This window comes from Opisthocomus hoazin, chromosome 4 (genome assembly GCF_030867145.1).
Source record: "Opisthocomus hoazin isolate bOpiHoa1 chromosome 4, bOpiHoa1.hap1, whole genome shotgun sequence".
In the NCBI taxonomy this organism is placed as follows: domain Eukaryota; kingdom Metazoa; phylum Chordata; class Aves; order Opisthocomiformes; family Opisthocomidae; genus Opisthocomus; species Opisthocomus hoazin.
The window spans coordinates 34,032,821-34,054,569 of record NC_134417.1 but is presented as its reverse complement, the minus strand read 5'-3'; the positions used below and the strand labels follow the sequence as shown (position 1 = coordinate 34,054,569).

At 40.3% G+C, this 21,749-nt stretch overlaps 1 protein-coding gene across 1 annotated transcript in view; it reads left to right on the top strand.

Moving 5' to 3' along the window:
* The window catches only part of CNTNAP2 (contactin associated protein 2), a 1,116,355-nt gene that overhangs the window by 538,344 nt on the left and 556,262 nt on the right, over positions 1-21,749 (top strand). Inside the window, exon 8 of the mRNA XM_075418555.1 lies at positions 4,162-4,426. Within this exon, the coding sequence (XP_075274670.1) occupies positions 4,162-4,426 (265 nt within the window). The remainder of the gene's footprint in view (positions 1-4,161; positions 4,427-21,749) is intronic.

The following is a 21,749-nucleotide window of genomic DNA, read 5'->3' as shown; positions in this document are numbered from 1 at the left end:
TTATCTCCTTCTTCCTTATATCTCCTGTTTAAGTACTGGAAGGCTGCTGCAAGGTGTCCCTGCAGCCTTCTCTTCTCCAGGCTGAACAGCCCCAACTCTCTCAGCTTTTCCTCATAGGAGAGGTGCTCCAGCCCCTTGACCACTTTTGTGGCCTCCTCTGGAACCACTCCAACAGCTCCATGTCTTCCCTGTGCTGAGGGCTCCAGAGCTGGATGCAGGACCCCAGGTGGGGTCTCACGAGAGCGGAGTAAAGGGACAGAATCCCCTCCCTCGACCTGCTCGACACGCTTCTCTTGATGCAGCCCAGGATACGGTTGGCTTTCTGGGCAGCAAGCGCACGTTGCTGGCTCATGCCTAGCTTTTCATCCACCAGTACCCGCAAGTCCTTCTCGGCAGGGCTGGTCTCAATCCCTTCATCCCCCAGCCTGTATTGATACTGGGGGTTGCCCCAGTCCAGGTGCAGGACCCTGTACTTGGGCTTCTAGAACCTCATGAGTTTTGCACAGGCCCACTTCTCAAGCTTGTCCAGGTCCCTCTAGATGACATCCAGTTCCTCAGGCCTGTCAACCACACCACTTAGCTTGGTGTCATCTTCAAACGTGCTGAGGGTGCACTCGATCCCACTGTCTGACATTGATGAAGATATTAAACAGTACTGGTCCCCATACGGACCCATGAGGAACAGCACTCGTCACTGGTCTCCACTTGAACATTGAGCCGTTGACTACAACCCCCATGCTACAACCTTCCAACCAATTCCTCATGCACCTAACAGTCCACCCATCAAATCCATATCTCTCCAATTTAGAGAGAAGGATGTTGTGGGTGACTGTGTCGAAGGCTTTACAGAAATCTGGATAGATCACATCCATAGCTCTTTCCCTCGTCTGCTGATCTAGTCACACCATCATAGAAAGCCACAAGGTTGGTCAGGCAGGACTTGCCCTTGGGGAAGCCATGCTGGCTGTCTCAAATCAACTCTCTGTCCTCCATGTGCATCAGCATAGCTTGTAGGAGGACCTGTTCCATGATCTTCCCAGGCACAGAGGTGAGGCTGACAGGATGGTTCCCAGGGTCCTCCTTTCTACCCTTTTTAAAAATGGGTGCAATGTTTCCCTTTTTCCTGTCACCGGGGACTTCACCTGACTGCCACGACTTTTCAAATATGATGGAGAGTGGCTAGGCCAACAGTTTCTGTATAAATGCACAGTATGTTTGACTTCTAGATGTCATTGCCCAGAGAAGTATTCAGCAAGTCACTCTGATTCTACAGAAAAGGCTCTCTTTCTCTTTGAAAAACGGGGATGCCATTATAGAGACAAGCTGCAGATTAGCTTGAACTCTTGAGCTAGACCTAGTGAGCAATCTATATCAGATGGGCTTTACTTAAAAGAGGAGTCGTCTTGGGAATTACAGTCATAGAGGAAGTCGATAATCCAGTTCAGATTAATCTGAATAGCTCAGTAGGGAAAATTCTAACTAGCAGAGAAGTTAGAATTATGTGTTACTTCCTCAAGTACTCTTTCAGCAGTTAGGGTGTTCATGATAAATGCATTCACGGATATGAAAAAGTATTTGAATGCATTCGGTGCCATTAACGTTAATAGGGGTTATAGATGCGAGTATCCCATGCATCAGGATGACAGGAGAGTGTCAGTTGGATATGAAAACCTTCTTGTTGTGAGGAAGTTGTTAGTTCCTCTCAGGAAAAGAAACTCTTAAATATGTCTAACAAAATGTATTCTGAGCATTGCTTAATTGGCATCTGTGACTGAACCGTGAGATGTCAGCTGTTAGAAAACGCTGTTGCCTTCTCTGTCTACACAGGACTGCCTCAACTGTGTAACAGAAGTTGTTCCTAATCCATGGGGTGACAATTACACTGAGCACGTCTACAAAGGATTGCAGAGGGTATTTCATCCACCTCCCAGCTTTTTTTTCCCTTGCATAAAATTTTTGGTTTAACAAAAATTATTCTGTAGCACACTTGGAAATGTTCAGACTGAAACTATTTGAACAAATGAGTTAACTATTTTGATTTAACTCTTAGTTGGCTGAAAACTTTAAATAAAAATCTCTAGGCAACTTTTAAACCAAAAAACCCCCGAGTAGCCAAGCAGCTTAGCAGCAAAGGAGGTAAGGGGAGGTGCTTTGTCTTCACTCAGAAAGGAGTTGTAATTTCTGTCATCACACTGTAATGCAAAAAGTTTCCTATAGTTGTTTTACTAATTATTTTCCTAAATCGTTGGATATTTTTTGTTATCTGTGGAACACGGGTGTAAGAAAAGAACACGGTTTGTAATGCTGAGATTTAATCATAAAGATAGCAACAAATCTTTTAGGAGATCAGCGTAAAGAAATCTTCCCTCTAGTTGCAGATTATTGGAAACATCCGTGTTTCCCAACTGATGATGGAGGCTGCCAACCCAATAGTCTAGCTGCTATTAGTTCTGCTGGCCTTTGTAGGTAGACTGTGTGGCAGTAGAACTTCTGATGCTCAGTAGGAAAAAGAGGTGTTTATGCAGAGTAATCTAAGAATCTGAGTGCTCAAGAAACTATTATTTTACTCATTGAGTTTTGACATGGAAATACTTATAAGAAACTGAATCTGCCACACAGGTGGTATCTTGCTATGATGCAGATAAGTGTTTTCTGGTGTGTTGTTCTTCTAAAAAGTGACATTTGGACATTGGTAAATGAGTACTAAATCTTGCTTCTTTATTGATGTCATCTAGCCCACCTCTGATTGAAAATAATTACTTCTAAAAAAATTTACTTAGGATTTTCCTCCCACATGTTTTCAGACATAAAGTTCCTATCTTGCTTCCAAATTCTCTGGCTGTCCTCAAGATGAACTTTCAGATGCATGTATACACTTTGAATACAAAAATACGTGACGTAAAAGCTTATATCAGGAAGTCAGTAATACAGAGTTTAAAAATATGTATGTAATAAACATGATGACTGACTCCTTTTGGGATTCTGAGCAGTGCTTAGGTGAACCTCATCTCTAAGCATCTAGGTACCTCCAAAAATATTGTTCAATCCTTAGTCATTTTTTTTAATGTACAGATAAATATAAAAGGAATCACTTTCTTGCCCATAGTAATAAATTTCATACTGCATCAAATAAAATTTTTCCTTCCCAAATTGGACTTAAATTACCACAGAGTATCCATCTGCCACAGTGCATCAGAAAACCTAACCATGGAGCAGGATCCGCTTTTCCACATTAGAGGAATTCTTCAGCAGGGGAAGTTTTCCTGTTATATTTGCATTGATGCATTAAATAATCAATTCTGGACAGAGATTGTTACAAATTATTTGTGATTTCTAAGGAAGAAGATGACAATATATCCTAACATTATGGTCTTTTGAGAGAAGTGACAGGAGAACCAGAGTGAGATGCGTCATGTCCCTAATTCTAGTCTTGTTTACAGATACAGATTTTAAAGCCTTGGAAATCAATACAGTTGACTGGATTTTTGTCAATTTGCCAAAGAATAAAATTTTACAATGTGAAAACTGCAGGTTTTTTTTCCAAAGAAAATTATTGACTAGCTATAAATATTAGGCATTGTTCATGATCAGCTACTCCCAATCCTTCCGCTTCATGAAATGAAGTATTAGCTTATCTAGTATTTTCCAGTAGAAAAGATAACAAAGGGGCTAGCTCTTCACGAGGTATTACACATCCTTCTTTCACAACCTCATGTATTGTATTGATTGACACATTGATATAAGGGTATTTGAAAGCTATATTTCATTTTTATAAAAGGAAGAATTACTGCTCTGTTATAGGCGGCTTTGGCGACCATAAACAAGCCCAAGTTTCCTTGTGGTTCATTTCTTCCTCTTTGAACTGGGAATATTAATACTTTCGTCTAAGCTTTATCTTAGACTACAACTCTCTGGGGTGATGACTGCCTCTTGTTGTGTGTGTGTACAGTACAAAATATAATGGGGCCACTTCTAGGCGAAACAAACATCAACAACATCGTAATAGTAATAATAATATTAATTACACATTTTTACATGCAACTTGCATTGATCACAGTAGTAGCTTGAATGAAACCTAGAATAATTCTCTAGAGGTAGCTATGAATATAGTGGAATCTTATAATTTTGCTTATGTTTTTGCTTTTTTTGTGTTTTACTTAGGGAAATTTAAGTTTTTCTTGTGTGGAGCCACATACAGTGCCTGTCTTTTTCAATGCCACCAGTTACCTTGAGGTTCCTGGTCGTCCAAGCCAGGATCTGTTTTCAGTCAGTTTCCTCTTCCGAACCTGGAACCCCAGTGGACTTCTTGTCTTCAGCGACTTTGCAGATGACCTGGGGAATGTCGAGATTGACATAAATGAGGGCAAAGTCAGCGTCCATATCAATGTCACCCAAGTGAAGAAAAACCGAATAGACATCTCATCAGGTGAGTGGGTTTTTTTGATTGGTATCATTTTTGTTGATGTTGTCCCGAAGTATAATGGACTTAAAAATTAGAACAGTTGTTTTACAAAATTTAAAATTTAAATTGTAACTGCATTAAATCCTTTATTGTATGTTTCATTGAGTAAGAGGTAGAAGGATAATAAAACAGTTGTTAGATTAAAAAAGACGACACCAATATTCTGTCACGAAAAGCAGAAAATGTATCACCCCTTATCTAGGAGGCAGCATTGCTTCTTATTTTCTTTCTTCCATCAGTCTTGCAGTCTTCTCTGCAAAAATACTTGGTTTCAAAAGAGGAGGGTACTCCCTTGTTGAGAGTAGCTTAATAATTAGGCTGTTCCTGTTACTTCCTAATAATTGGGAAGCTCTCATAAAAAAAAAATCCATTTGTTTTAACCAGAGGGCTGGCATGAAAAATGCTGTAGCATTGTCTGAAGTATGCTGTAAAGTCATGCTAGAGAAGTACCAGAGCTTTCAGTACGTAGCTAAGGAGGTTTTGGAAAATACTGGGTAAATAGTACAGGATTAGCTTTGTTTCTGGAAGAAAGGGTGTGTGTTGGTGTCAGGTGATCAGCCTTCCAATATTACTTGATGCTTCCATTTTCATCAATTGTACTTGTAGTCCAGATTCTTTATGGCATTTCTGGATCGGCGGTAGCCAATACGGTGTAAGCTACGTTGTATCAATTAACACTTTTTCTCAGCGAAGTCATGACCTAATGATGGGTTGGAAAAAACAGGGTTGCTTGCAAATGGTTCTAGATCCACATAAAAACCACCCCAGTGATTATTTGAAGTAGCATGTATGGCAACCTAGTTTCTTAGCCAAAAAAGGGACGCCTTTTTTGCCTGAAATAATCCGTGGTTACTATTTTCTCTTAATTTTGTGGTGGAGGTATTTCAGTCATCATCAATGGGATTGATACACTGGTATAGCTCTGAATGAATACATTGTCTACATAGTCATATAGACAGGGACTTGAGGAAATGTAAGAAAAGAAAAAAAATGCCTTTTTAAATGACAAAACATATATTAAATAGGAAAGTAACATTTCATTTGGCAAGTGGACATTTTTGTGAGTTTTCTGGTTTCACCCCATTAATGAAATAGAGCTGAGCATGAAATTAAATTAATTATTTTCAAGATAGAACTGAATAAAATATGAATAATAACAAAAATCAGAATTTACCTGTTTTGTAAAATGAAAATGATTTTATGAAAAATGCATCATATGTCCTTCTATTATTACGATTTTTTTTAATGTAAAAAATCAATACCATAGATAACAAGTCAGCATTTCATAGGTTTTGTTATATAAATACACTCATGAAAGAATTAAGTAATGTTTTGGTAATACAGTAGGGCTTTGAACAAGAATGTTTTCTTAAGGTGCCAGTGCATCATAATTAGGAAACACATGGAATTATCACCCTCATTCTTTCTTCCTTAGCTCTGCCCACTACAAATCTCAGTTTACAGACAGAAGTGGTTACCTATGATACTTCTTCATGCACTTCCTTGTGCCTTTTTGTTCTAAGGAGGATTTCAGTGCTGATTAGCCAAATATTATCAGAAATAAAAATTTCACCAATTTTCTGCTAATTTTGCCCACTGTGTATCTAGATATAAAATAATTTTCAGATTCCAGTAAGTTCATATTCTGGAAAGTAAACACAAGTGGAAACTGTTGATTTGCTCTTCTGCTTTCTCCAGACCTTAATCCACAACAACAAAAATTCCCCAGATACTGCGATGTAAAACCGGAGTATTCATATTCTGACTTTCTTCTGAAATATTCTGAACTGAATGTTCTTCAGAGTAAATCTTTTCAGTCTGCATGATCAATTTACACAGTAGCCCAAGAATCACATACAACCATCTGTTTTTATAGCCATGATGCTATTCTTAATCTCCGTACAACCTAATATCTACATATTGCAGTCTGAATATCTTAGAGATAGTAGTTTCCTTTGCTATTATAGTTAGTACCATAATAAAAATACATTTGTTGTTTAATTTTCATTGTATGGACTTTTTCTATTTGCATAACTATCCTGGGAAAGCTTTGATTTATTTTAATAACTTATTGCTTTTGTTGCAATAGGCGTTTCGGTGCTTGTGAAATGAATTATGTGTGTGAATGTAAGAAAGCAAAACACGGCATCTGGCAGGGGAGGCTGCAGAAGGAACGCTGCTGTTGTGTGGCAAATACCACAGCAACTGTCTTGGTCCGTTCATGTGCAGGGAATTAACAGATGTCAGTGTATAAACCTGCTGAGTTGATGTAGAAGTCAGAGTGGTCTGCCTTTGCACAAAGATTTCTGACCGTTGTGGTCCCATAGATACAAGATGCACACTTTTCCACTGTTTCTTTTTACCTACAGCTGGCAAGGCAGAAATTTCTGCAGTCAAGTGTGCAGCATTCTGTGTAACTGCGTGTGTAGGGCATGAGTAATTAGACTTCTGTGTACTGGGAAGTACGCACCCTGGTTATCACCAAGAATTGTGCTGATCCCAAACACAAGTACAGGCTGGGCAGAGAGTGGCTCGAGAGCAGCCCTGAGGAGAAGGACTTGGAGGTGCTGGTGGATGAAAAGCTGGGCATGAGCTGACAATGTACATTCGCAGCCCAGAAAGCCAACCGTATCCTGGGCTGCATCAAGAGAAGAGTGGCCAGCAGGTCAAGGGAGGGGATTCTGCCCCTTTACTCTGCTCTGGTGAGACCCCACCTGGAGTCCTACATCCAGCTCTGGAGCCCTCGGCACAGGGAACACATGGAGCTGTTGGAGTGGTTCCAGAGGAGGCCACAAAAATGATCTGAGGACTGGAGCACCTCTCGTGTAAGGACAGGCTGAGAGAGTTGGGGCTGTTCAGCCTGGAGAAGAGAAGGCTCCGGGGTGACCTTCTAGCAGCCTTCCAGTACCTGAAGGGGCCTACAGAGAATGGAGGGGGGCTTCACAAGGGTGTGTAGTGATAGTACAAGGGGGAAGGGCTGTAAACTAACAGAGGGCAGATTTAGATTAGAGATTAGGAAGAAATTCTTCCCCGTGAGGGTGGTGAAACACTGGCCCAGGTTGCCCAGAGAAGCTGTGGCTACCCCCTCCCTGGCAGTGTTCGAGGCCAGGTTGGATGGGGCTCTGAGCAACCTGGTCTGGTGGAAGGTGTCCCTGCTCATAGCAGGGGGGTTGGAACCAGATGATCTTTAAGGTGCCTTCCAACCCAAACCACTCTATGATTCTATGACTGAAACCATAGCCTAGCGCTGGCTATGGAAATAGTTGTTGAACTGACTGGCAGGAATTATACGAGAGAACTATTCTGATGTGCAGGTGGCAGAGCCTGTTCCTGCATGTCTGTGCTTAAGATACTGGCGTGGAACCAAGTTCTGGTTTGTTTGTTCTTCAGTGTCACAATAAGCCTTAAAAACCTTAAAGCTGCATGCGCGGACTCAGGGAGCTCTAACAGCAGGAATGGAGTTCAGATGAGCAGGAGCCTTCGAACCTACCAAATATAGTTCAGTTCCCACCTTTCCCACTGGTAGCTGGGCACTGCAGACCTCCTTACTGAACTACTTTGTGAAGTGCTTTGTGATGCCTGGGGGGATCAGACATGTTTTCTTGTCGACTTTACAGAACTTTCATACCTAATTCATTTGAGCGTTTTGTTTACAGAGAGAAAGGCAGCTGCAGTTTTACATAGTTTGATGACACTTTACAAAAATAAAAATGAAATAATGCGTAGAAGGTACAGTTAAAGGAGCTGCACTTCTAGTCCCATATAGCGCATGGGCCTGTGTTTATTACCTACCTTTAGAGTCAGTAAGGTGCATAGTTTACAGGACATTTTAAAAGGTTTTGTAGACCGCTGTAAGGTTTAGAGGTAAGAACATCAAATAATCAGCAAGCAGAATCAATTGACTGTTAAGAAGAGAGCTACTAGTAATCTGAGAAATCAGAAATAGGTTTGTACTTTATTTTGTATGCCAATTAGTTCTGTTTTTTCCATTTCACATAGTGAATGAAAAGATACAATACACTAAGGTAGGCAAATAGAAAGCATGAATGCACAAATTTTGTCTTCTGTGTAAATGCAGTGACTATGAGAGGTTCACATATTGTGCTGCGGGAACACATTTGGATCAACAGCAGGCAATGCATGGGAATCACGAAGCAGACGTAGCTTTGCATTTAAAACCACAGAAATCAAGAGCTGACGTTCTTAGCAATTTTCTTTGTCTCCCAGAGATCCCTCCCTGCTCTCGCCAATTGTCTCTTCTGGTTTTGTCAGGGAGGATTTTTTCATAGTGTTAGCAGATCACAGCGAGAGCTTTTAGGTCTTATTTAATGCTATCCTTTCGTCTTCCAACAGGCACTTAACTGGTCCTTCATTTATTTAACTGCATGTCCTGCCCACTGGAGATTTCACTGTATCCTATTCTTCATGAACGTCTCTCATCAATCTTCTTCATCTTTATGGGAACGATAAGCCATCCCAGTACTTAATTCTTGGAATATTTAAAATAAACTTTTTTTTTAATTATTTAAATTGTTTCGCATATCTGAAGCTTTTTCACTCATTGTTGGGAGTTTAAAATTATCTCCAAAGTATAAGACGTTCCTACTGTCTGTCATGCCTGAATTCCCTCTCTCATTCTACTGTTACTACTTTTAAAGAATCACAGGTAGTTGATGTGAGCGTTAGCAGTTCCTAGATAACTTTCTGTCGATCGCTTCATGTTTTTGTTTTTTTTTTGCATTCAGTCCATCTAGTTCTCCCAAAACTCTCTTTTTGCAAAAATGCATTTCACAGAATCACAGAATCACAGAATAGTAGGGGTTGGAAGGGACCTCCGTGGGTCATCTAGTCCAACCCCCCTGCCGAAGCAGGGTCACCTACAGTAGGCTGCACAGGTTCTTGTCCAGGCGGGTCTTGAATATCTCCAGAGAAGGAGACTCCACAACCTCCCTGGGCAGCCTGTTCCAGTGCTCCGTCACCCTCAGAGGGAAGAAGTTCTTCCTCATGTTCAGACGGAACTTCCTATGCTTCAGTTTGTGCCCATTGCCCCTTGTCCTGTCACTGGGCACCACTGAAAAGAGCTTGGCCCCATCCTCCTGACACCCACCCTTCAGATATTTGTAGGCATTTATAAGGTCCCCTCGCAGCCTTCTCTTCTTCAGGCTGAACAAGCCCAGTTCCCTCAACCTCTCCTCGTAGTGGAGATGCTCCAGTCCCCTCACCATCCTTGTAGCCCTCCGCTGGACTCTCACCAGTAGCTCTTCATCCTTCTTGAACTGGGGAGCCCAGAACTGGACACAGTACTCCAGATGAGGCCTCACCAGGGCAGTGTAGAGGGGAAGGAGAACCTCCCTCGTCCTGCTGGCCACACTCCTCCTAATGCATCCCAGGATCCCATTGGCTTTCTTGGCAGCCAGGGCACACTGCTGGCTCATGGTTAACCTGTCGTCCACCAGGACACCCAGGTCCCTCTCCGCAGAGCTGCTCTCCAGCACGTCCACCCCAAGCCTGTACTGGTGCATGAGGTTGTTCCTCCCCAGGTGCAGGACCCTGCACTTGCCCTTGTTGAACCTCATCAGGTTCCTCTCTGCCCAGCTTTCCAGCCTATCCAGGTCACGCTGAATGGCAGCACAGCCTTCCGGTGTATCTACCACACCTCCCAGTTTGGTGTCGTCAGCAAACTTGCTGAGGGTACATTCTAACTCTTCATCCAGGTCGTTGATGAAGAAGTTAAACAAGACTGGGCCCAGTACTGACCCCTGAGGGACACCACTTGTCACCAGCCTCCAACTAGACTCAGCGCCGCTGATGACAACCCTCTGAGTTCTGCCATTCAGCCAGTTCTCAATCCACTTCACCGACCACTCATCCAGCCCACACTTCCTCAGCTTCCCTAGGAGGATATCATGGGAGACTGTGTCGAAAGCCTTGCTGAAGTCAAGGTAGACAACATCCACGGCTCTCCCTTCTATTTTCTCCCTTTTATTTTCTTCTTTAATGATGTTAGATACCATTTATCTTGCTGTTCCTTTCATGTCCTCAGTCACTTTCAAACCTCTGCCTCATCTCTGGATATCTGATTAAAGCCTTGAAATGTATCTTTATTATGAAAGATAATATGAAAGAAATTTAAGTGTAAATAGCTCATATTTATTTTATATGTGCTGAAAAGAATCAGGGATGATATTGTATTCCAGTACATACGATTTTTACGTTACTGGTAAAAGACGACAGACTTTGTGCTGACCTGGCAAAGCAGGATCTCAGGTTTTGCTTGACCTGGCTGTAGCTTGTTTGACAATGGCCAAATGCGTAGTCCCTGCCCTGTCCTGGGCTTCAGCTTGGTGAATGGTAGAGGCAATAAACAGCTGGTAAAAGACAGTAATACATTTTTTGCTATCTCCGTAAGGTGTACACACTTTTCCCCATAACACAATTGGGAGTGTAGCAGAATGTTTCACCTCAGTGTGCAGTTTAGCTTTCAGTTTGTAGTACGTATGAAAGGGACGAAGATGATTAGTCCTTGTGGTTATACTTACTGCCTAATTTTGCTTACTGAGCAGATTTTTTCCTTTTTTCCATGATCTTGCCAGTTGTTCCCTGAAGACAGGTCTCTAAACAATAAAAAATTCTTTCCCTTCCCTGCCCAGCGTTCTGTTCAGTGTCCAGTAAGCACTGTTTAGCTGTGAACAGACCGGCAAAACTGTTGTACAATGTCAATGGCCTTGATTTTGCTTTTTCTTACGTTAATCGTATTTAGACGCTACCACCATTTGATTGATGAGAGTTATATTAATAAACTTGTTCTTAATAAGAGGAAAATCAGACCCACTGAGAGCTGAAATAAAGATTTAATTAGAAGAAATAAGATACTGACTGTGCAGAATTACACAGGTGAAATACTTAAAGCTTGTGTATAAATCAAGAGTTAAACACCCTATTGACTTTTTCTCTGTAGAGTAAACTGTGATTAATATCTTCACAATTGTGCGTGTCCCAGCATAGGGATTAATAATAGGGGAGAATCTCAAAACAAGTCAAGAGATTTATCTTTACTGCTCGATATAATTTTGGACTAAATTCTGGTTTTGGCAACATGGGATTCAGGCAAACATCCTGGAATTTGCTGGGTCTACCCAAGGGATTGATGGAAGCAATGCTAGGCTGAGAAGATGGAAGAAAGAAGTGTTCTTGCTTTCTTTAAGAACTTGTTAAAAGCAGATTTCCACTGTAGTTTTGCATAGCAAAGGATTCTGATATTCTGCCACAGTTTTAAAAGTAATTTTATTTTAGTATATGCTACCTGTTTACCCTAGAACCTTCTCAAAATCTGTGATCTTGCCATTAAGAGAATAAATTGCTGATGAATTTGTATTTATTTATAAGCTTTAACAAGCTAATGTCTTCTTTCTTGAGCACACAAGAAATCAGCAACTGGAAAATGTCATACTCCCACATCTCTTTTTGCCAGAAAAACTGTTACGGAACTCTTCCCAAAGCCACATGCAAATGCTGTTCAGTGCAGAGTTAAGCCACAGTCCATGTCCCAGTTGCCTCCTTTTCTTCCTTTTAGTTTTGCCTACCTGCTTCAGCAACTTAATTCACATTCCTTCCTGACAAACCCAAACTTTTCTGAAGCTTTCAACATGGGGAAAAATTGGTAACCTGTTAACAAACATAAAGAGTGTTGCTTTGCTCGAAAAAACAATAGTAACATTAAAAATAACACTCCTGAGGAATCAGCTAATGGCTTTCCAGTGTTTTTAACAGCAAACCCCAAAACGCTATTTCAATGTAGAAGAGAACTTTTCAGCCTCTTGAGAAAAGGCGAAGTGTCCACGGTGGCAGATTCTAAAATAATCTCTTGGTTTAGCCTCTGTTTACTTTCTCTCTTGTTGTCTTTTCATAGACAGCTCTGACCTTTCATATCTAAGCATTCTCTGCTCGACTTAGAGCTCCATGAAGATCCCTTGGATTTTACCCTGCAGGACAAATGATAAGTCACAGAAAAAGGACAGCACCTCCTTTGGTCCATAATATCTTAACAGAGACATTTTCAGAGTGTCCAAAATCTTCTGCCATTAAATTGAACTCATCTGCCTGGAGCTTCTTTTTTCCTCTTCCAGCTCTGCTAGTTAGCATCTTGTTCTGTATATTAGCTGCTGCTCAAGGCTGTCTTCTGATTCTCCTGTCAACTGTAAACTTATTAAAACTTGGGATATGAATATCTTTTTGTCATATTTATCGGTATTAAATAAATCAGAGTTCTCCCTGTGGAATCTCTCTGGGAAGCTTTCCACCCTTCTGTCTGTCTGCTAGATCTCAAGTCATCTGAATTGCAGTTCATTTATATTTTAGACCTCGGGTTAAGATAACATCCTTCAGGTAATAAAATGTCTCTGTCTGACAGATCTAAAGTGGTACGCTGCCAGTGACAATTCCCAGGGGCGTTTGACATGGGAATCGAGAAGTATTTTTGCTTCTGTTGCTAAATGGAGGTTTAAATAGGGTATGTGTACACACAGAGCCAAAGTGCAGTTCTGGTGGGAACATAGCATTTCCCGCCAGGTCTTTTCCGCATTACTGATACTAGGTTATGTGCTGAATGTTAGTATGTGGAGGCAGACACCCGTGAGGCGCTTGTCAGCATGATTGAGATGAGAGACAGAAATTCTGTCCACAAAAGACAGCGTGATGACTTAGCATCAGAAGAATCTGAATATTAGAGAATTATTTTCTTCCCAGATAGCCATTCTTGCCTCTCTGTTTCTCACTGTATGTTTATTTTTGGCTAATGAGTTTAAGCAGTGAATGCAGCTACATGAATAGCTATTTGTGTTTTTGAATTCCACAGAACTGAGAAACAGGCATGCCTGTAGTAGTTACTGTTCTTTCTTCTACATGGTTTTCTTGTAGCCTGGTGTTGCATCTCTGTGCAACAGACTCTCAAACCAGTCAGAGCAAGAAATAGAGTTCTTGACTGCAGACTTTTTCGTCGAAGAAAACTGTTCAGGTTTTTGTGAATTCTGCTTCATCAGTCAGTGATTTTCGCTGGGGAGTCGCCTACCAGCACAAGCTATGCATGCTAAAACATAGGTGGTACCATTTGCAGATACTTCACTGAGAGTAACGTCACTCTTTGTTGGGTGCACTGGTATCTTGCAAGCGTGGAGGAACCTGAGAATGAAGCAAGCAGGCTCTTCTCCTTGACAGGCTTCCTGAATCTGTACAGGAGGCTGAAGTTCCGTTTCCTTGTTTTGGCCTCATTTCCTCTGGGCTGTAGAACAGAGTTAGAAGGGATCTTTGCAAGTCATTCTCGATTTTATCACTGAAAGATGGAATAAGGCTTTTTACAGCTACTATTCAAGCAGTCACTGTGTTGCACTGGATTTCATTCACGAAAAAGGTGCAAAAGGCAATTATTAAACAGTAGTTTTATCTTTCTGCTAGAAGGAGTGTAAATTAAGTGAGCAGAGCTGGGCAGAGCTAGTTCGAAATTTACCCTCTTAATTCTTTTTTTAATTCAGTAAGTTTGAGAGGAAACAGGATCAATTTTAGTTGCTTTCTATGTGGCCTTTGCTTACTCTGGCCACATCAGTTATTGCCACTCTGGTTCTAGCCAAGTCAGTGAAAATTTTGCTTTCAGCTTCAATGGATGAAACATCAGCCCCTTAGCACTGAATGCTGCTGAAGTGCCCAATATTTTGATGTTACCTGAAGAACAGTAGGCTTTTATTTAAGTGGGTCCTCTCTCTGCATATTTTTGTTGAATACAAAATAGCATGAAGAGACATCTCTCCAACCATTGGTTTAGAAAGCCAAGGATGCTTGCTTAAAACCAGCATTACCTCTTGGATCAGTAAGAAAGTGATGTTGGAAAGAACATGGCGAAATACACTTTTATTTACTTTTTAAAGTCTTTCAGGACTTACATGTGCTGAGGTGAATGCTTTTTTTTCCATTATTATTTTCCTTCTAGATTAGTAATAAGAAAATAAACGAAAGGATACAATAGAGACAGGAGCTGTAGTTACATTTGTTGCATTTATGCACATCCTGACAGCAGTATGCCCAGGACACCACTGAGTGTTCATATAATATAAAGGGAGATGAAGGGAATGTTTTCTCGTATCTGAAAGACTGAATATCAGAAATACTATGTTTTTTCCCCCAATTCACTATTTTTCCATCTCTGCCTCCTCTTCCGTGAAGGTGGCCCTTTGAGAAAGCCCGTTTCCAGGACTCACACGCCTATACTGAACACGCTTTGTTGTAGATGGCAACGTGATGGTAACGTCACAGTAACATCACCCAATTCTTTCAGCACCAGCATGAATATCATCTGGCATCAATGGCTTAAACTTCCTAATTTTGTAAAAGTCCATTTTTCTGTTAATGACAGGATGAGATGGTTCCTGGAAACTTTTCCACAGATATTAGTATTGAAAAATGTAACTGGACTTCGTGCTATGTTAGCTCTTTAGTTCACATTATAGCAGATTTGATTTTTACTGGAGACTAGTGAGAAAATGTAGGAAATCTGTTTGAAGTTGTCTTTTCACTTCACTTCTATTTCAGAGAGAAAGAGTTGGCCAAGCACATCTCGCGATAACCCAGCATATGATTGACCAGCTATAAGAAGGATGTACTTCTACTGCCTGTTTAGTCTGGCAGTTACGATATTTTGTAAATAGCTATCAGTAAGTGGAGTAGTAGAGGGTGAAAAGAGTGCACTCACTTTTTATTTGATAGTATAAGCTATGGCCACTGTACATATGTATATGTACCATTATGCGTACAGCCCTATATCGGTCAGGGAGTTTCCTCAGCTAATTCGCCAGCCGTAATGTGCAGGAGGTTTGCAGAACGCTGGCATTTGGTGAAACAGTGAGCCCATTTGAGAGGGTTCAGGAGACCCGGGGCAGACAGCGGGTGAGTCTACGCTCTCAGATCACTCCTTGTTTCATCTCAAGGCCCTGCTGCTCTGACCGTCCCCTCTGGAAACAGGCTGTATCACTCCTAGCATATCATCTTTCGATAGGATCAATAGTTTCCCCACCATCAGCACCCAGATCCAGGAATAATAGTTCAGTGGTCAGACTGGTCCAGAGCCTGTTACAATAGAGAGTATGGACAAAACATCAGCTCTTACTCGGTCAGCCTGGCTTGTCCTCCAACACTTTTCTGCAAGGGTCTGTCCCCTTACGGAGCCTGGGATTCCCCCCCCCCCCCCCCCCCTTTCTGTACACACAACATACTGTGGATGTCATTACTTAAAAAGTGTGAATATCACAGGGTATGAGGTAACCTTCTTATCATTCATCGCTTTCTGAAGAGATAGCCATTTTTAAAATCGTAACATTACCAACGTGTCTCAGACCCAAAGAAGGACATGTGGGGTCAGGAGGAGAGCCAGACTGTTGTGACGGTGTTGCTGTGGCCACGGTCATGTAACAATTATCATATGGCAGGCATGAAACAGGTTAGTGTTGCACGTGGCTTACACAGTGTGGGTGCGTGGCTCAACAAGATGGGGCCCCAGAGGGTGGGTACTGATCCAGAGACCCCTCCAGACGCTGTATAGTGTGGACACAAAGGAGTTGCTCTAGGGACCAGCCTACAGCACTGCGAATGTGAGCTGCGTTGGGCGAACTGGCCAGGGGAACATAGATCATTGCTTGGTCCTGGTTATGAAGACAGCAGAGACACAGCCTGTGTTGTTTCAGAAACGAGCAACCACAGCAGAGAGGGTGCGGACTAGGAGGTGGCTTAGAGATGTAGAAGTAAAGAGAGATTCCTCAGGTTTGGAAAAGTGGCCTGCTACCACTTTGTTGGTACTCAGTGGTCGTTGTTTCAGAAAGGAACTTTGGTGGGCGTAAAAGCTTGCTGGGACAGGAAAACAATTGTTGTTACGGATTAAAACAAAAAAGGGAGGTGCGGAGGAGAAGAAAAAATACTGGAGACCAAATCTCCACTTAGAACATAGTAGATTTATTTTCTGTACACTTAAAAACCATGTTTAGGGACAGACTAGGAGATCAGAGGTCTTGAACCTTCATTTGTACGTTATTGTTGCTTATATGTACTGGCCTACATAATGGCGTTTCAGAAAAAGGGCACAGAATCTTCAAACAGTGGGCCATATAACGCGGTGCAGAGCTACTGTAGGATGAAACTATCAGCTACGAAAATTAAAACTGCCAGAGCCGTCTTTTCACCGTTTCATCTTCTCCAAATGCAAGTTAAAAAAGGAGATTTCCTTTACTTTTAAAGCAGACATTTGCAGCATTTGCACTTAGAGTAAAACCAGGAATACTCTTTCTAGTGCAAATGTCCTTGAAACTCAATCTGAGTTTGCAGAGAAATTTTGCAGTTTGGAGCTTTTAATCTTATTTATCACTAATCATCGGGGAGGTGTCCCACAATACCTCTAGCGGATTACTTACAGAAAAATAATTAAAAGTCATTGTAATATCAAACAGTATTTTGGGGGGGGGGAAACACGACCTAATTACAGTCATGGAACTTTATGTGCTGGGAACTGTCACTCAGTATCTTCTTTTCATTGCTATTCAGGAACCTGGGCAAATAGATTATTATCTGTGACAGGTTTCTGGCAGTCCCTCTTGGTTTGACAGTGTTATTTTAGAGAGAAGAGAGAGTCACTTTTGTATATAATGAAAGGAAAAGTTGTCAGGCATCCATACATATTTTATGCTGCATAAAACTTAAGTGCTAGAGGAAAGATTCTGCTTTCAGTCATGCCATTGTAAATTCATAGTACTTCTGCTGACCTCCAAGTTTGCATCAATGACACGGAGTGGCATCTAGCCCAAAGCATGAATTCCGTTTTTCACACAGGCAGTGCAGCTCTTACAAGTCAGCTTGGCCCTTACTTGTTTTTCGGTTAGTAGAGTCATACGTAACTGTGATGTATATTTTGGCATTTTCTGTTGACATTGACAGACTGAAAAGCAATTTCTATCAAAGTGCTGCCTTGAAACGGCATCATGCACACTCTGCATTGTCTAGGTTTTTTCAGCTTAGTTCACAGAAATGGTTACTCTTAGCTGCAAAAATAGACTCAGGAAAAAAAAAATTCCAGTTGCATGTTGCCAGCTCTGCCTTTACTTTGGTCTTGAAAAAGATGGTGAGTCCCTTCAGGCATTTTTTGCACATTGCTTCTTTTCATTTTCCAATGCTGCTGAAGCAGCAGCACACGAGCACTGAGGTGAAACAGAGCAAGCAAAGTCCCTTGGTTTCTGTAAGCTGAATGGCAGATGATATTGTCTTTAAAATGCTTGCTCATTAAGTTTATGTATTAGAAAGAAAAATCTGAATTCCCTTGCTGTGAATCAGCCACTACAGAATATATAGTTTATTGTAACACTAAGCAGGGTTTTATGGAACGGTTTCACTAAGGACAAATACTGAAAATTCTACACATCTCCTTTGTAGAATATTTACTTACTAAAGAAAAACATATTTAGAGGCATGACTTCCTCTGTGTCTTCTCCAAGAAATATAAGTATATACAACATTTGAAGGATCCATTCTTTTAAAAAGCAAAAATAAATATAGTTTTCTTTCTGCAGATTTAAAATAATGGAACATCGTAATACATGCCCTGAAAATCAAGGGTTTCATTCATTAACCTTTTGTAGCTGTTTCAATGCTCTTTTTATGCACATTAGCACATGCATTAAAACCAACTGCCAAGCAAAATCAACTTTACCAGAGCACTAGCACACAGGTTTCCAGCAGAAGAAAACAACATTCTTAACATTCTAGGGATGGTACTTAGATAATTACCTGTGAAAACAGTAATAGCAGATCCCATGTCTCTAGGATCTGGAATTTGCAACACGAGGCTGATGTTATTGACAGTACCGAATCTGGGAAAGAATACTGTGGTGCTGAGGCATCTTTAGGAGAGTTAGGCTGGTTTCTGTAGTGTTGGCAACAAGTGATATGTTTGATCAAATTTGCTGTGTGATAAAGCTTTGCTGTATGCTCCACAAGAATGTCTGGTCCAAGGGGGATGACATGCATGCACTGAAGTATCATCCAAAGGCACAGAACTAGGCACAGCACAGCTCTTCCTTGTTTACCTTCAGCAGTGCCTGTGAAACAAATGTGTGTGTGTATATATATATATATATAAAAATATATATATTTGTGATGCCCAAATCACACCCACTCTTAACATTTTCTGCCTTGTTTTGTCACAGGTAGAAATCAGCATCTTAGAAAGCAAGACCAGAAATAATTTTTGTAAAATGTTTTTAGACCTCGGACAAATTCACATTGTCTGTGGTTTTTTAAAACAGCCAGTTAGTAATTATTTCAAGTCTTTGGGATGAAATCATGACTCAAATGATGTTCATGGGGCTTCGCCTGACTTCAGTGGAGGTACTGTTTCATTCAAAGCTTGAGCAGTGCTTCCATCAATATTTTGAATAATATTATTTTCCTTCAGAGAAATGTAGTCTGTGTTTCGGGAATGGTTACTTATACCCAGTTGTGCATCACTATACTGTTATTCACTTACTGTAGATTTTGCAAATAGAAAAGAGTTGCAATTACAGAAGCAAACATTGGTGGTGGTGTTTTAGTTGAAAAAGCCTGAGGTACTCAAAGACATTCTTAAAAATAGGTATTTGAGACGTGGTCACTTTTCTTCATTGCAACTAGAAAGCTGCAGGCATCAAACATTATGACCTGACAAATACTCACTAATTCTGTTCTTGATGATGAAGAAAGAGGAGAGTGTTGAACTTTCCCTGTCTCTGGTCAAGTTCACAAGGAATTTTCAAATCATGCCAAGGCCTAACCTGTCAGGATTCACTGGCAGCAAGTTAGCAAGTCCTCGCGCTTGAAATCCCAAAGCACATTTATTCTCATGCCTCACAAAACCCAGGGTATATTGTTAACCCAACAATAAGGAAATCTATATGTGTAACGTAATACAACATATTCCACTAAACTTGCAAGTAACTTTCTTGCAAGATTGCTGAGGATGCTTAGGGCCACGTGACAGAATATTACTTTAAAAAAAAAAAGTTCCAAAAATTCTGACAGCTAGAGAATGCTGTTTTATTGCAGACAACTGTAATAAATAAATAAATAAATAAGATTACGAAACCATTCTGTTTCCCTTTGGCAGCACGACATTGGGTTATTCAATTTTTTGATGAACGAACTTGGAGCACAAAGCATGCAGTTACCTCTTCTTCCTTCTTCTTCTTCTTCCTGGCTTTGAGCAGCCCAGTATGAACTGTACTTTTCAGATTTTGTTTGCAGGAAAATGCTGTCATGAATGTGAGGTTTGGTTCACCTTTCTTTTATTTCTAATCTTTTGGAAGGCAGGCCTTTGGCTCTGGGAACCTTTGTCTTTTGTTGCTTAAGCGTGGAATTTTAGAGTTCCATTTTTTTCTACAAGTAATGATTATAATAATATTATATTACTACTATTAATAATAAATAATTATGTTACTAGAAGCATTATAGTTCAACCTGCTCCATATACCAGTCAGTTGGATTTGCATATTTAGTATTATTTCTTCCTTGTGCCAGGAATCTGTGATCCATGTTACTGATTATCAATCTCCGTAAGGGTATTTCATAATTAGAACAAGGTTTTACACTTTTAAATAATGAAAAGAAAGCCACGCAGAAGCAGTCAGTGTCTGAAATACAGCCATCCCACAAGAAAAATCTGCTTATGTCAATCCTGCTCAGACACTGCAGTAGACTCTGCAGTTGGATACAATATCTGAAGTTTTTTTCTTTTATAGAAAGAGTGAGCGTTCTTTTCGTTTTCTGAAGGCTTCTTTGGGTATTTTCAGCCTCAGGTCTCGTGGCCATTCCTGTCACTGAATCAGAGCCATTGTAGCTGGTATTTTTGTCAGTAAGTAGTGAGCTATTGAACAGTCATAGGATAGAGGAATGCAGCAGGTCCGTGGAAGACTTGGGTTTTTTCCAAGCAGGATTTATTTCCAGAATTTTCAGGGCTTACTCTGTGCTACTGAAGTTCCATGATTCTGTGTAAGAGTGAGCAGAAAAGGGTTGTTCCAAGGAAAGAGTTGTTAGGTGTAAAATGTAACTGTACACCCAGGCAGACTGAGGATGGGAGAGGAATTATATGTGAGTCATTGCTGATTAAAGGTTTTGGCAAATAAGCTTTTTTAGATATAACAGAATCTATAACCAATGTTGTATTTGTTAGATGTATTGGTAGCTCTTCAGGAAGTTAGAAAATAATGTGTTAGTTTATTTACCTCCTGGTTCTACTGATTATTTTCCCCCTTGCTTTATGGATGCTTTTATTCTGCTTTGGTTTGTCAGTGCAGCTGTACTCACTGATTTCTCAGTTACTTCAGCTTCCTTAGAAGTTTTCACACTTACAGTGTTAAATTCCAGCTGACAAATATTCAGAGAAAATAAGCTTTGTTTATGTACAGGCATTTGCCATGTACAAACAACTGAAGCAAACAGCTTATCTATTTTTACCTTTTAAAGTATGTGTTATTTTTATTTAAATAGTCGGAGGCTCGATATGGCGTGCCTTAGATTATGTCCTCAGAACAGTGTCAGCACCGACATTGAATATAAAAGTACAAGTGGAAAAAGGAATTACACAGTGTTAACTAAAGACTCAATAGTAGTGGATTTGTTGGGCTTTTTTTTCAAGCAATAGTTATATTAAACACATAGCTCTGTAGTTTGTTTCTTAAAGTAAATTCAACTTCCACAGAACTTTTTTGAAACAGCCATAAGGCTATATCCTAAGCAACTTGTAATGGAAGAAAATTCCAACAAGCTTGAAAGAATTCGGTAATCTTTTGGAAATCTGTTTTAAATGATAAACAGAAAAGCATAAAGTGCAAAATGTTACTTTTATGTTAATAGCACCTTGGTTATCTCTTTCTTGTATCATATTTTACATGCACAAAGGGAAGTTTTCCTTTCATTTTAATTATCTGTGGGAAGTACATTTGTCTATTGATTTTTTTGACCCAAATCTTGCTGAGAAGAATTAATTCTCAGTACTATTAATGGTCTTTTTGTGGAATTCAGGATAGATTTTTTTTTTTTTTTAAAGGATATGTTTTGTCATATAAAGTGATGAGCAAACTGCAGAAGGTGTAAAATTAAAGAGCAAACTCTTCCATTATTCATAATTTAAAAGAAATAGTATTCTTAATTAGCGTTCCAAATTTTCTGGGTGTCATTGACATCTTTACAACAGAGCTGAATAGAATCAAATAATCACATTCAATAGCTG